The 15,067-nt window shown below is 51.1% G+C and overlaps 1 protein-coding gene across 4 annotated transcripts in view; it reads right to left on the bottom strand.

Annotated features, from left to right (window-relative positions):
* Window positions 1-1,869: 1,869 nt before the first annotated feature.
* The window catches only part of LCA5L (lebercilin LCA5 like), a 40,357-nt gene continuing 27,159 nt past the window's right edge, over window positions 1,870-15,067 (bottom strand). For all 4 annotated transcript variants that reach the window (XM_058661613.1, XM_058661615.1, XM_058661614.1 and 1 more), the window contains 5 exons: window positions 14,093-14,230; window positions 8,303-8,387; window positions 6,934-7,040; window positions 6,120-6,237; window positions 1,870-2,572 (listed from right to left, as the gene is read on the bottom strand). In XM_058661613.1, the coding sequence (XP_058517596.1) occupies window positions 1,890-2,572; window positions 6,120-6,237; window positions 6,934-7,040; window positions 8,303-8,387; window positions 14,093-14,230 (1,131 nt within the window). In that variant the 3' untranslated portion in view covers window positions 1,870-1,889. The remainder of the gene's footprint in view (window positions 2,573-6,119; window positions 6,238-6,933; window positions 7,041-8,302; window positions 8,388-14,092; window positions 14,231-15,067) is intronic.

The following is a 15,067-nucleotide window of genomic DNA, read 5'->3' as shown; positions in this document are numbered from 1 at the left end:
TAGAACAGGATTATCAGAGACAGGCCGGATCTCAGGTGTATGTGAGGGAATCACGCAGGAGCAGGGCGTTAGAGCCCCACTTTACCCAGAGAACGCCCAATCACCACACTCCTCTTAAAATGGACTCTTGGATAATATCGCTCCTTTTCAAAGCGGCTACCATGTGTATAAGTTACAATAAACCCTAAGACTGATAAACATGTTAAAATTAACTACAGAAGCAGACAAAGGGAGAGGAGAGAGAACCCAGACCCCCGTCTGCAGGGTCACTCCCCTGTGGTCCTTAAGGACCAGGGGTCTGTCTGCGTCTCCCACGTGGGCAGCAGGAACGCAAGCACCCGCTCTGCTGCCTCCGCGGTGCCAGCTAGCAGTGAGCTGGGTCTGGAGCTGGGCTGGGGGGACCTAGGCCCTCTGCTGTGGAAGTCGGGCATCCTAACTGGCACCTTAACCTCAAGCCTTGTCCCTGACAACACCCTTCCTGGGAGTGACACCCGTCTAATGCCATATCATAAATGAGTCTTGTAAGAGGTCTTGACATGTCTCACTTGACGGAAAAAAAAGTAAATTTCTACTTCAGATATTACCTTTGCATTCTCTGTACGGACGGCCGCTCAGCAGGGTGAAGTGAGTGTATCTGGCAGTCTTACTGGCCAGCTGAGCTGGGGCTCCCGGGGTGGACAGCAAGGAGTGTGTGCCCAGCCACGGCCGCCTAGGGCGGGCAGCGGGGAGTGTGCTGAGCCGGGGCTCCCGGGGTGGACAGCAAGGAGTGTGTGCCCAGCCACGGCCGCCTAGGGCGGGCAGCGGGGAGTGTGCTGAGCCGGGGCTCCCGGGGTGGACAGCAAGGAGTGTGTGCCCAGCCACGGCCGCCTAGGGCGGGCAGCGGGGAGTGTGCTGAGCCGGGGCTCCCGGGGTGGACAGCAAGGAGTGTGTGCCCAGCCACGGCCGCCTAGGGCGGGCAGCAGGGAGTGTGCTGAGCCGGGGCTCCCGGGGTGACAGTGGGGAGCGTGTGCCCAGCCACGGCCACCTAGGGCGGGCAGCGGGGAGTGTGCTGAGCCGGGGCTCCCGGGGTGGACAGCAAGGAGTGTGTGCCCAGCCACGGCCGCCTAGAGCGGGCAGCAGGGAGTGTGCTGAGCTGGGGCTCCCGGGGTGACAGTGGGGAGCGTGTGCCCAGCCACAGCCGCCTAGGGCGGGCAGCAGGGAGTGTGCTGAGCTGTGGCTCCCGGGGTGACAGTGGGGAGCATGTGCCCAGCCACAGCCGCCTAGGGCGGGCAGCGGGGAGTGTGCTGAGCCATGGCTCCCGGGGTGACAGTGGGGAGCGTGTGCCCAGCCACAGCCACCTAGGGCGGGCAGCGGGGAGTGTGCTGAGCCAGGGCTCCCGGGGTGGACAGCAAGGAGTGTGTGCCCAGCCACGGCCACCTAGGGCGGGCAGCAGGGAGTGTGCTGAGCTGGGGCTCCCGGGGTGGGCAGTGGGGAGCGTGTGTCTTTCTGGGGTCTGAGGTGCAGGTGGCTGGGCCAGAGCTGGCTGTGCAAAGGCTGAGGGTGAGCCCATGGGTGCTTGGGTGTCCACAGTTCCTCTGCATGCTGGTGGCAGAGGAAGAGCAAGCCAGAGCTGAATCCACTCCTGAGCAGGCCTTAGGTCAGAAATAAGGATGTGACATTTGTCAAGGAGAATTCTACACTGTTCTCCAAAATTATACACAAAATATCATGCAGTGGGTTTAAAAAAAAATCAGATTAGCAATAAAATAAAACGTTAGTTATCCAAAGTCCGTTTAAATTCCAACAGGTGCGCACACACGCACAGCAGCACCAGCACCACCTCCATCTCTAACGCATAAAGGCACGGTCGCAGTACATCAGACCAGACTGTACTGGCATAGTGATTATATTTAAATAATTATCTTTCTTGTTTCTTCTGTGGGTGAAGACGACGCCGTCACAGAGTTCACCACCGTTACCTTAGAATCCCCAAAAGCATTGCTGGCGGACGCCTGGCTGGGAGGCAGCCGGGCCATCGCCTTGGTCTTCTGCGTCTTCTCACACGCGCCCGGGACGCCGCTGCTCGCCTGGTCGTGCTGGAAGACGTGGCCTGATCCAAAGAGTTCTTCCATTAGACTGCTTTTCTTATCTCGGAAGGCGGCTTCTCTGGCCTTCGTTCTGGAAGACTTCCCGAAAGAGGGCTCATACCCGCCGGCACAGGGCTCCAGCCTCGCGTCCGCCGGGTGACTGTGGTGTGCCCCCGGGCCGTGGTGGCATCTCGTGGCCCCCGACGTGGGCAGGCCGTGGTGCAGGTTTTCGATGGTTTCGGTGAAGGAGTAGCGCTTCCTGTGCCTCCAGGGCCCTGTGGCGCTGGGAGCCGTGAGCCGCTCGGATGCCGCTCCCTGGCCTGGGTCCTCCTCCTGCTGGTTAGCTGCTTCCAGGTGGATTTCCTGACTTCTCTGTGCTGGCGGGTTCTCTGGCTTTTCTTTCACTAAAGCCATGTTCTTCTCCTGGTCTTCCTTTTTCTCTTTCTGCCTTCCGGTATTCTCCAGAGGTGCCTGTGCTTCCAGATGTTTCTCTTCCTTCGGTATAACTGCAGGAGAAAAGCAGACAGGTTTGTGCTCTTGACCATGAATGGGTTTCTAGCCAAGGTGGCATTTCAGGCACACTTACTGACTCCTTCTGAAAAGCACTTAAAATGCACACGAGGCCACAACACAAGCTTGGGATGTTACATCCCGAGTCAGCAGGAATTATGAAACCCGCAGGAAAACCATCTTCATATGGGAAGAAATAATTTTGCCAATGAAGATTACTAATAGATAATAGGCGTTTAACATCATTAACTGGGTGTGGTGTCAGTTAAAACAATGAGGACATGTTTCACCCAATCCAGTTTTCAGATAATTTTTTTTTCAAAGATTTATTTTATTTTTTATTGCAAAGTCAGATATACAGAGAGGAGGAGAGACAGGAAGATCTTCCATCCGATGATTCACTCCCCAAGTGAGTGCAGTGGCTGGTGCTGCACCGATCCATAGCCAGGAGCCTCTTCCGGGTCTCCCACGTGGGTGCCGGGTCCCAAGGGTTTGGGCTGTGCTCGACTGCTTTCCCAGGCCACAAGCAGGGAGCTGGATGGGAAGCAGGGTTGCCAGGATTAGAACTGGCATCCTTTTGGGATCCCAGCGCATTCAAGGTGAGGACTTTAACCACTAGGCAACTACACCGGGCCCTCAAATAATTTCTAGAGTTGATGAGAATATGGGGAAACTAGAATTTTTTTTAAAGGACCTATTCAGGGGCTGGCATGTTGGCTCAACAGACTAATCTTCTGCTTTCCAGCACTAGCATCCCATTTGGGTGCCAGTTCTTGTACGAGGTGCCCCACATTCCCATCCAGCTCCCCGCTTGTGGCCTGGGAAAGCAGCAGAGCATGGCCCAGAGCCTTGGGGTCCTGCGCCTTGGCTCCTGGTTCAGCTCTGGCTATTGGAAGCTGTTGTGGGAGTGACCTGGGGACGAAAGATCTTTCTCTGTTCCTCCTCCTCCTCTCTGTAAATCTGCCTTTCAAATAAAAAATAAATCTTTGGGCTCGGCGCAATGCTTCATTTGGCTAATCCTCCCCTTGCAAAGTGCCAAGATCTCATGGGCACCAGTTTGTGTCCTGGCAGCTCCACTTCCCATGCCGCTCCCTGCCTGTGGCCTGGGAAGGCAGTGGAGGACGGCCCAAAGCCTTGGGACCCTGCTCCCGCCTGGGAGACCCGGAGGAGGTTCCTGCATCCGGATTGGTCAGAGAGAACGAGTGAGCTTCCATCTGCTGTTGACTGCCCACATGCGCAGAGCCAGGAGCTCCATTCAGTTTTCCCGTGTGGCTAGCAGGAATCCCCGCACCCAGGTCCTCATCTGCTGCCTCCCGGGTGCCTTAGCAGGAAGCTGGGCAGGAAGTGGACTTGCCTGGAGGTGAAGGAGGCTGTGGCTGTCCCAGACAGTGGCTTAGCTTGCATCACCGCAAGCTCCCCCTACCTCCCCAAAATGTAAATTGATACCACTGCTTTTTTTTTTTTTTTTATGGCAGTGTGGTAGTTCTTACCAAAGTGTACCTATTTCTAGACCCAACAACTTTATTTCTAGGAACACAACTACAAAAACTGAAAAGGAATGTTTACTGCTGTGTGGGGCAGTAATGGCAAAATGTCCTAAATACGTACCGATGCAAAATAGTGGTTCAATAAGAACTGCAGGTGCAGTCTTTGGGATTGTAGGCCATACATAGAATAAGGTGGATAAAGACAACGCGACAGGCAGACAGGTGTTCACCGTGTATTGGAAGCCCGCAGCGCAGGCTCCCTGCCACCTCCCCAGTGGTAGGATACCGTCCAACACATATCCTCAAAAAAATGTTTGGCAAACGAAAGAATTAGCTTTCTAGGGCAGCGTGACTTGTCCAAGTGGATTGGGAACTGGAAACCTCATGTGGAGCATGGCACACTGCTCGTGTGGCGTCCAGTGCCTCAGGCATTTCCCAGCAGCAACGCAGGGGCAGGGCAGGGCAGTGTCCCCCCGCTTCTGGAGGGAAGAACCTGGAGTCTTCTCTGTGAGAAAGTGTCAGTCAAGTGCAAGGGATGCGACTGCCGTTTACAGGTGGAAGGCGTTTGCCTTACACACCTGTTCCCACTTGCAGAACTGATGCCATGCTGCGAGGCAGGAGGGTGTGGTTTAGAAAGCAGAGGAAAGTAGGGGACACTGACAGGAACCTGCAGGAGATGAGGCAGGGGTGTTCAAGATCCTCATGGAACTCTGCCCCTTCCCCCCGGTGCCCAATGCCCATGAGTCAGTGTGCCCTGCCCAGGGACTGGTCAGATGTGGGGCTTCCTGTCAAGCCTGCAGCCTGGACAGGCTAAGAAGGCGCTCTGCAGAGACCTGCCCCTCAGTGCTGGAAATGTGCTGTGTCCATCTTAGACATTCTGAGCAGCCCTTGCCCGCTGACCCCACATCTCCTGCACCTGCTGGAGGAGCTCTGCCTGCTGGCGGCACTGATGGCTACTCTGTCTCCAGGACAGCTGGAGGCCCCACCCACCGGGCCCTCTGCCTTCAGGGAAACCTGCAGTCTTAGCTGAGCTCCTGCTGGGAGCCTTCTGGGTTTGACCCTGCTACCGGGATCTGCAGACCTGCACGTGCTGTGTAAGGACTTTGGTTCGGACCTGGCTGGTTGCGTCCCCCCAGCTTGAGACAGAGCCTTCCAGGTCACAGGAGGCTCCGAGCGGGGGCTGGTGATGGGATTGCTGTCCCTGGCAGAGTGGTGCTGCTCTTGCCTTCACCCTCTTCCTGGGACTCCAGCCCCAAGCAGACGCCATCTAGACCGGAAAGAGTTCTCATCAGGAACCAAGGGGCCGGAGCCGGAGCCTGGAGCCCGGAGCCCGGAGCCTGGAGCCGGCCTTCCAAGCGTCCAGACTGTGAGAAAATAAACGTCTGCTGGTATTTTCATTACAGCAGCTCAAGCCAACGCATGCAGAGGACAGGGTGGAGGGGCTGTGGGAGGAAACAAGGGCATGATGGGCCTGACATTCTAGAAGCTCCGCTTCGTGGTGGGCAGGGAGAGCAGGTGGCTGAGGGAAGTTCCGAAGGTCACTGACGTTCCGGTTCTGCTTCTTTAAAAGGTTTGTTCATTTGAAAGTCAGATTTGATGACGAGAGGGACACAGAGAGAGAGGGGGGGAGAGATTTTCTGTCTACTGGTTCACTCCCCAAGTGGCCACAATGGCTGGAGCTGAGCTGATCCAAAACCAGGAGCCAGGAGCTTCTTCTGGGTCTCCCATGTGGATACAGGTTCCCGAGGACTTGGGCCATGCTCTGCTGCTTTCCAGGCCATAAGCTGAAGCAGCCAGGACATGAACCTGTGCCCAAGGGGATGCTGACACTGCAGGCAGAGGATTAGCCCACACGTCACCATGCCAGCCCCTGATTGTTTGGTTTCTTAAGCAATATGCTGGGTGTGTAATGCCTCTATTGTTTTTAGGAAGTTTTCTTTTTTTTTTTTAAAGTTAGGCTCCTATTGTTAAAATTTCATAAACCTATGAGTGTTTTTACGCCCATACATACTAACTTATAATTTAAAGCAAAGAATAGAGGAAACAAAAAGATTACCTTCATGTTTTCTCTTAGAATCTTCTTTGTTTGGTAGTTTACTGATACAGTGAGGAGTTTCATAATTAATTTCAATTATTTTTTCTTTCTGGCCAATGTTTCTTGTTGCCTTTTTATCCTGTAATTTAGAAAACCAGCAAAAACATATTTTTAGGGGATCTAGATAATTTTTTGAAAGATTTATTTGTATTTGAAAGACAAAGTGACAGAAAGAAAGAGGTCTTCCATCCATTGGTTCACTGCCCAGATGGCCACAACGGCTGGAGCTGAGCCTGTCTGAAGCCAGGAACCAGGAGCTTCTTCCGGGTCTCCCACGTGGCAGCGGGAGCCCGCGGACCTGAGCCATCCTCTGCTGCTTGCCCAGGCTGTATGCAGGAGCAGGGGACTTGAGCAAGTTCCCATGTGGGATGCTGGGGTCACAGATGCAGACTTAGCCTACTGTGTTAAGGTGCTGACTGATGGGTCTAGAGCATTTTAAAAATTATTTGAGAGAGAGAGTTAGAGAGAGTGAGCAAGTAAGCTTCTCTCTGTTAGTTCACCGCCAGAGTGAATGCTGGGCCCTTTGGGGCCGGATGAAAGCTGGGAGCCAGGAGTTGGATGTGGGTGCAGGGGCGCAGTTGCTGAAGCTGACGGGACTGCTTGACGGGAATCTGACAAGGGCACGTGGACCCTCGACTGCTGGGCTACGTGCTGGGAAGTGGCACTTTTACTCTAATGAGGCAAACGTACTTTCTGTATAGACTAGTGGACCTGCCTGATCTGTCTCTGCTGAGACATATTTGGTGAAACATTGCCAGGTTCCAGCTTGCCGTACCTTCGTGGTCAGGCCTGAGAGCTCTGCCGACTTCTGGGTCTCTTGGTGTCGCACATTGATGGACGGCAAACTTTTTTTGTCTGCTTGTACCGATTTGGTTGAAGCAGCTGCAGAACAGGTAGATTTGTATGTAGGAAATATTTTTACTGTTGAAAGCAACACAGATTCAAATAAACGCGAAAGTATGTGATGTAATAATAAAGCAAAGATGTGCTGAATATTCAATATGTGTATCGCATTTGCTGGTTTCTTTTCTCTCCTCCCCCCCATCCCCCACCAGCTGTCTCCTGTTTTGTCTTTCTTCTGGGCCCAGGGTGTCACTGGCTCCACCGCGGTTAGTGAGCCCAAGAGACAGTGCTGTTCCCTGGGGACAAGGCTGTCCCCTGCAGACGGGCTCACCAGTGACACAGTTGTGAGGCAAGTGGCCAGACCGTGTCTGGAGCGCACAGCCAGGATGGCAGCTGCCCTGAAAGAGGATCTCCGTAAAGCACCCCTGTTTGATTCAGCTTTTTTTTTCTTTTTCTTGCTGGCTGTTATTCTGTATTAGATGCCCCAAACCAGGGAAGATGAGGAATTGGAGGTTGCTGCTTTCCTTTCCTTCCCAGGCTAGAAGAAGTGCTCCTATGGGTCCTCTGAGAGATGGTGGGGGAGAGAGGGACCCCACTGCCTTGAAGGGAGGAATGCTACTTGGCAATAAAAGGGCCCAAACTTGTGATAGCTACCTTGACACACGTGAATCAGTGAACATGACAGCAAACAGAAGTCGCCAGACACGGGAGCGTGTGTTTATGATTGCTTGAGGAAGTTTTGCAGGGGGTAGACGAAGCTGCTGTGAAAGCAGGAAGTCAGTGGCCGCCTGGGCCAGGGCTGAGGACAGGGCACGAGGGGCCTGGGGAGAAGGTTAGGAGCCGTATCTGGATTGGGGTGGTGGTTTTAAGGGGCATGCGGTTTGTCAAAACTGACTGAACTCCACACTGAAAAGTATTAAGTATACCTCAAGAACCTTCGTTTTCAAAAGCCATACATTGGTTAACAGAAAGATTGAGTTCAGTTGAACCTGGGGAAGGTTAAACAAAGTGTAATTTTTGTCAGTCATTTTGGTTCCAAGGAAATTTATTCTTTGTTTCATCAGGAAAAAAAGATGTAAGGGAACAAATCAACAATGGAGAAGCAGGAAGTCATTTTAATTTTTTTCTAACTATTTTTTTTTTGCCAGATCACAATTTAATTGATGTCATCTTCTAGAATCATAGAGTGTATTTCAGTGCCTAATGATTTTTCAAAATGATCCATTAGTTTGGCTCTACAAACTACGGAGATCTGACCAGATACTTCAAACTAGATTTGAAACAAAGTAATTAAAACCCACCTTTTGGATACTCATCTTTATCAAGCAGATTTTTAAGAATTCTGTTAGTATAGATGTTTTTAATTTCAAGCTCACGGTCCTTCTCCTAAAAAGAAACATAATATCCAGTTTCTCATAAATATTTGCTTTTCTCAGCATTGATTTCTTCATTTAAAAAAGCAATTTAAGTGAACTCAGTATCCTTTGAATAAAAATCAATGGATTCAAGAAGAAACCAGGAATCGTTCATACATTGTATACCACGAAGAACTTTGGAAGTCCTAAACTTTTTTTTTTTAAACACTCTTTCAAGGCACATTAGTGGAAAGCTGGAGCGACTGGGACTCAGCTGTGTGTGACGTGGGATTCTGATGTCACAAGCTGTGGCTGACCCCAGTGCACCACAGTACTGGCTTGAGGACAACACAGCTCAGTAACCTTGCAGGCACACCTCTTCCACTGTCCCCTTCCCGTCCCTGTTCCTGAACATTCATTCACTGTCCAGGTAGCAGCCACTAGCTGTGCACTGCAAGTTAAATGAGGGGGAGACATGGCTAACTGTCCTTGTATGATGCGCCCCACCTGTCTGACCAGTGGATCAGTGATGGATCCAGCACGGGGCAGACAGAGCAGAGAGCAGTTGCATCGTTCCGGAACTGCTGTGAAGCGTGCAGACCAGCGCAGGTGCGTCCCACCTCCACGTCCCACTGCCGCTTTCAGTCTCAGCACTGAGGGCTTTTTTTTTTTTTTTTGGATCATGGAAAAGCATAAGTTTTGAAATTCCAATTTGATGAGGGAAAAAAGATTTTCTTAAATACCAAACATTTTTTCTCACACATGAGTAAGAGGCAATGCTGAGTTCTAGCGATAGCCTTGGTTAGGAGGTTCTCGCTGTCTGGGATGTGAGGTTGTGACGGGCGTGTGTGCATGCACACTCACGCACACAATCCCACATCTCATGATTAGAGCAGATCTGTGGGCCAAGGGATGTTTGTGGGGGAGGAAGCAGCCCTGAGGTTTGGAAAACTCAGAGAAGGAGGCCTTGGGACATCCTGGAGGAACTGTGAGTCCCACTTCTTATGGAGACAGACTAGGCAGTGCGTTAGAGGACAGGACACAGTGCAAGGGGCCCCAATGGTGCTCCTTTTCTGCCACACTCACGGAGACCCCTGTGGGGCAGCTGTGAGTGGGGCTGGCAGCGTACTCTGGCGTCTTTCGGGTCACAGGTGCAGACAAGGGCACAGTGTGGCGTTTGGCAGAGGCTGCCTCTTAGAGCATTTGCTATCTGTCAGCGAGGGAAGACAGCCAAGGTTTGACCTTGCTTTTGATGGCCCAAGGTACTGGCTATATCTGGGGCACGCCAGCCAGGGTCCTAGGGTCTGGGTGGGGTAGAGACCAGTCACTGCTCAGTAGAACCAGGTCTGGCCAGGGGCCAGGGGCCAGGAGGCGGGGCTCAGAGGCCAGCAGCAGGTGCTCTGCCTCAGGCTCCAAGAGCTGTCACGGAGGTGGAGGACGTTTCTGCGAGGGTTGAAAACAACCTCAAAGACAACTTGGGGTTAGACCGCCCCTCCTCCTGCTCCCCGTGTGCTACTGGGGATCAGCTACAGAAAGCAGAGGAGACGTGAGGTTTCTGCAGGTGAGCAGGACAGGGCAGGGCTCCGCCCAGGTTGGTCGTGTCATCAGACAACAGACACGAGCTGCAGGGCTCGGAGTCTCTGGGAGCAGGCCTGTGGAGGGGGAGTGTCTCTGTTTCTTTCCTCTGTGTCACATTGAGTCAAAAGAACCACCATGATGACAGCTCATCACCACGAGAGGGGGTTCAGGAGGAGGGTGCTTCACAAAGGGCATGATACGGAATCAAAAGTTAAATTTATTGGAAGACCCGAATTTTGAAATCCACTTCTAGTTTTTCCCCCCCATAAGATGCATTTTACTAACCTTCTGAAGACTGCCCCATATGGATGACTACAGAACAAATATACCTTTTAGCTTCATTGTTCCATTAACTTTTTAAAGTGCCCTTGTATGATCTGGATATTATTTTTAAGAAGAAGGATATTATATACAAAATTGAAGGATGCTGTTTTCATCTGCTTAAGACAGGGATTTTGATGTTAGAGTAGCATACTGTTTTTTAGATTAAAGTTTTTCTTTTTTAAAAAATTTGTTTGAAAGAGACAGACAGAGATCTTCCATCTGCTGGCTCACTTCCCCAAGAGCCAGGGCTGGCTGAGCAGGAGCCAGCGCCAGGAGGTCAGCCTCCCAACGGGCGGCAGCACTCGGCTGCTTGAGCTGTCACCCGTTGGGCGGAAGCAAGAGGATGGTGTGGAGAGCTGAGCTGGGACTTGAACCCAGGAACTCTGAGGTGGGAGGCGGGCCTGTAAGCAATGGTTTAACCCTTGCATCAAATGCCTACTGCCTCAGGGGCATATGTTGATGACACGGAAGATGATACGTGTTAATTTGTCTGAATGCTCAAGGGTTTTGCAATAGAGAGTGGCGAGGGAGGGGATGTAGAACTGTGGACCAGCAAGTGTCCAGTGTGGGCATGACTGGCTCAAAAGGAAACCACAGATGGACAGTCCTCTCTCAGGCCTCGAATAGAAGACTGGTCTCCAGACGTCTAGGCCAACAGGGTGGGAATGCAGTACAGGAGACTTACGTACTTGCATTGAGCTAATGGACCAAAGGGACATACAATGGCTCAATTGGCTAATTCTCCGCCTCCAAGTTCTAGCATCACAAATGGGCTGGCTGCTCCCCTTCCCATCCAGCTCCCTGCCTGTGGTCTGGGAAGGCAGCAGAGGACAGCCCAAGCTCTAGGACCCTGTACCCACGTGGGAAACCTGGAGAAGCTCCTGGCTTTGGCTTGGCACAGCTCCAACTGTTGCGGCCATTTGGGGAGTAAATCAGTGGATGCAAGAATTTTCTCTTTGTCTTTCCTTCTCTCTGTAAATCTGCCTTTCAAATAAAAACTATTTAAACAAAGATTTTACTTGATTTGAAAGGCAGAGGGATAAGGAGGAAGGGGGTGGAAAGAGGGAGGAGTGTGAGAGAAAGAATGAATCTCTTGGGCCACCCTCCACCGCCTTTCCAGGCGCATCAGCAGAGAGCTGGTCAGAAATACGGTGTCCAGGATTCGAGCCAGCACTGCGAAATGGGATGCTAATGTTGAAGGCGGAAGCTTAGCTTGCTTTGCCACGATGCCAGCCTCAGAAGCAATGCCGTAATGGGAACCTCAAACACCCACCCTTGACCTCTTCAAAATCAATTTGAGTCACACCGTATAAACTATTTTGGAACTTTCAAATTTTTATTGGGCGTTTTTCCTGTCAAAAGGGGCTTCTTAAATAAATACTTTTTATATTTTGAAGTTTGCACAAGGAAAAGCAAAATTTACCTTAGTAACCCACTGATGTAGAGGATAGCCTTTAGCACAGGGTTTGGGATGCTGCTGGCATCTGGAGGGCCTGCGTTTGAGTCCTGCTCCAGTGACTGAGCTCCTGCCACACCTGGGGCAGACCCGATGGAGCTGTGGCCGAGCTTGGCCGGGACTGTGTGGGATCTGGGTGGATACTGGATGCAAGCTTGCTTGCTTGCTTGCTTTCTTTCTTTCTTTCTTTCTTTCTTTCTTTCTTTCTTTCTTTCTTTCCCTTTCAAATAAGTACCATTAATTAAAAAAAAATCCCTGCTTTGTCTCTGTGGATCTTGAAGACTCCTCTGTTAGGTTTCTGACAAGGTTGCTATGGCATGGTCCTTTTCTGGAATAGTCTTTCTTAAATTTCCTGCAACTCCGGAGAAGACAGTGTGAGAACAACTCTTCCTGGCTTTACAGAAGAATCTGTGAGCACTCTCCATGCTGTCACAGCCCTCTCTTTCCTCAGAGACACCTCACAGCTCCTGGGTTGTCCCCTGGGTATGAACTCCATGGCTGTCATAAGAAAACGTTATAGATTCTTGTCGTACAGTTTAAGATTGGTTAGTTAAGGGGCCAAGTTGCAGTAGCAACGGCTAAGCTGCTGCTTGCAAGGCTGGCACACCTTATCGGAGTGTCTAAGTGGCCGCAGCTCTGCTCCTGATGGACTCCCTGCTAATGTGCCTGGATGGCAGAGCTGGTGCTCCAGGTGCGTGGGCGCTTCCACCCGTGTGGGAGAACAGGACAGCATTCTGGGCTCTCACCACTGGGTATTTATTTATTTACTTTTATTTGAGAGGCAAATTTTATAGAGAGGGAAGGAGAGACAGAGATTTCCATCTGCTGGTTCACTCCTCAAATAACTACAGTGGCTCGAACTGGGCCAGTCTGAAGCCAGGAGCCTGGAGCTTTTTCCAGGTCTCCAGCATTGGTGCAGCAGCCCAAGCGTTTGAGCCATCCTCTGCTGCTTTCCCAGGCCTGAACAGGGAGCAGGATCAGAAGTGGAGCAACTGGAAACTGAACTGGCACCCATCTGGGATGCTGGCACCGCAGGTGGAAGATTAACCCAACAGGCCAGCTTGCCAGCCCCAGCTGTGATCATTTGGGGAGTAAATCAGCAGATGGAGGATCTATTTCTTACTCTTTCTCTCGCTCTCTAGTAGCCCACGTTTAAAATAAATATGTAAATAAATCTTTTGAAAATAATTTGTTAGTTTATGAAACAACTTATAATTTAGATATCTCAAATAGCTTCGTCAAGCTGTTGAACATTTCAGAAATCTTGAAGGCAAGAAGACATCAGTCTAAAAATATTTACAAATTCTTTTAAAGCAGTGTACCCGCCTGGCACAGTAGCCAAGTCCTCTCCTAGCATGTGCCAGGATCCCATATAGGCGTCAGTATGTGTTCTGATTGCCCCACTTCCCATCCAGCTCCCTGCTTGTGGCCTGGGAAAGCAGTCGAGGATAACCCAAAGTCTTGGGACCCTGCACCCACATGGGAGACCCGGAAGAAGCTACTGCCTCCTGCCTTCAGATCAGCCCAATTCTGGCTGTTGTAGCCATTTGGGGGAGTGAATCAGTAAACAGAGGATATCTGTCCAGGGGCATCAGGAAGGAGCTGGACTGGAAGCAGAGCCACGCTCCTACTGAAATGCCAGCTACACAAGCAGCGACTTAGAGCCCATTGTATCACCAGGGCAGCCCATGGCCCATAAATTTAAAAGTTCTACTTGCAAGCCCGGTGCGATAGCACAGTGGTTAAAGTCCTCGCCTTGCACACCCGGGATCCCATATGGGTGCTGGTAGCCCAGCTTCCCATCCAGCTCCCTGCTTCTGGCCTGGGAAGGTACTCGAGGACGGCCCAAAGCCTTGGGACCCTGCACCCGTGTGGGAGACCTGGAAGAAGCTCCTGGCTCCTGGCTTCATTGGGGAGTGAATAATGGATGGAAGATCCCCCTCTCTGTCTCTCCTCTTTGTATATCTGACTTTGCAATAAAAATTTAAAAAAATCTTAAAAATGTCTTACTTGCAGAACTGTCTTTTTTAGTATGTGCACTGCTTTATTTTTTTTTTCCAGAGATTTTTTTTTAATTGGAAAGTCAGATATACAGAGAGGTAGAGAGACAGAGAGGAAGATTATCCGTGTGCTGATTCATTCCCAAATGGGGATAGGGGCTCAGGGCCTTGAGCCACAAGCAGGAAGCTACATCAGAAGTGGAGCAGCTGAGACTTGAACCTGTGTCCATATGGGATGCCGGTGTAGCAGGGGATGGCTTTACCAGCTGCACCACACTGCCAGCTCTGAAGTTAAATAGTGCAAAGATGGGTGTGCATGAGCAGTTCTGACAGACAGATTTTCACCGTCTGTCTTCCGTCTTGTGTTGCAAGAGGTACCTTAAGCTTCTGTTGGAGGCGCCTCACTTCCATCTGCAGGCTCTTGGTGGCTGTCTGGGCTGTCAGGGTCTTGCGGTTTTCGGTGGCCAGCTGCCGGCTGAAGGCTCTGTTGTTGAGCCTCAGCTGCTTCTCCAGGCTCTGCGGACGGCATACATTTCGACCATTCTGTAACCAACTCGGTGCTAACAGAAGCTAGAGCAGAAGTCGTTACAGCGGTAGGGGCAGGTTTGCAGTAGGGTTGAAGTGACTGGCTTTCTAGGGGACATTTGCTAGAATTGAGTACAGCCCTCACTCACCCTAACCCGCCCCCACCGAAAGCCCAAGAACCCAGAGCGTCAGTATCACGTGCTTCAAGCACGAGGGGCTTTTTGCTTGCTTGCTTGTCTGTTTTTCTTTGATTTTGGTGTTTGCTAAAAAAATTTTCAGATGCATCCTGAACATCAATAAACACTGCCTGATTTAAAAATGGAACCAGATTTCTGTCCAAACGAATGAATCTTCTGTTTTTATATAGGTTTCTCTCAAATCTGGGCAGGCCTCTCCCCATCAGAGCCTCTGCCTCCTTGTAGGCCAGGTGGGGCCTTTCTGGGGGACACAGACAAGCAGGGGTCACCTAGCCATTGGTGCGCCCCTTGCTGGACTGTGCCAGCCCATGCGGTGCCTACTGTAAGCTGCAGCTGACGGCACACACACACACACACCCGTTTGCTGGGATGACAGCTCTTATCAAAAGAGCTTAAATCTTTTTTCTTTGTATAAAAATTGGGTCTTCCCACTAACACTGACACTTTCCCCGCTATGGCCAAGTGGAAAACGATAATGATGAAATCATTACTAAAGATGCCACTTTGTCAAACACTTGAACTGCCCGATCCCCCCTCCAAAAAAAAAAAAAGGACACTCTTAGTTCTTTCATTCAATTTGGGCTTGTTGATAGGTACACAAACGTGGACAGATGGATCCTGTATGAATTAA

This window comes from Ochotona princeps, chromosome 3 (genome assembly GCF_030435755.1).
Source record: "Ochotona princeps isolate mOchPri1 chromosome 3, mOchPri1.hap1, whole genome shotgun sequence".
NCBI classification, from domain to species: Eukaryota; Metazoa; Chordata; class Mammalia; order Lagomorpha; family Ochotonidae; genus Ochotona; species Ochotona princeps.
This window is presented reverse-complemented; position numbering and strand designations above follow the sequence as displayed.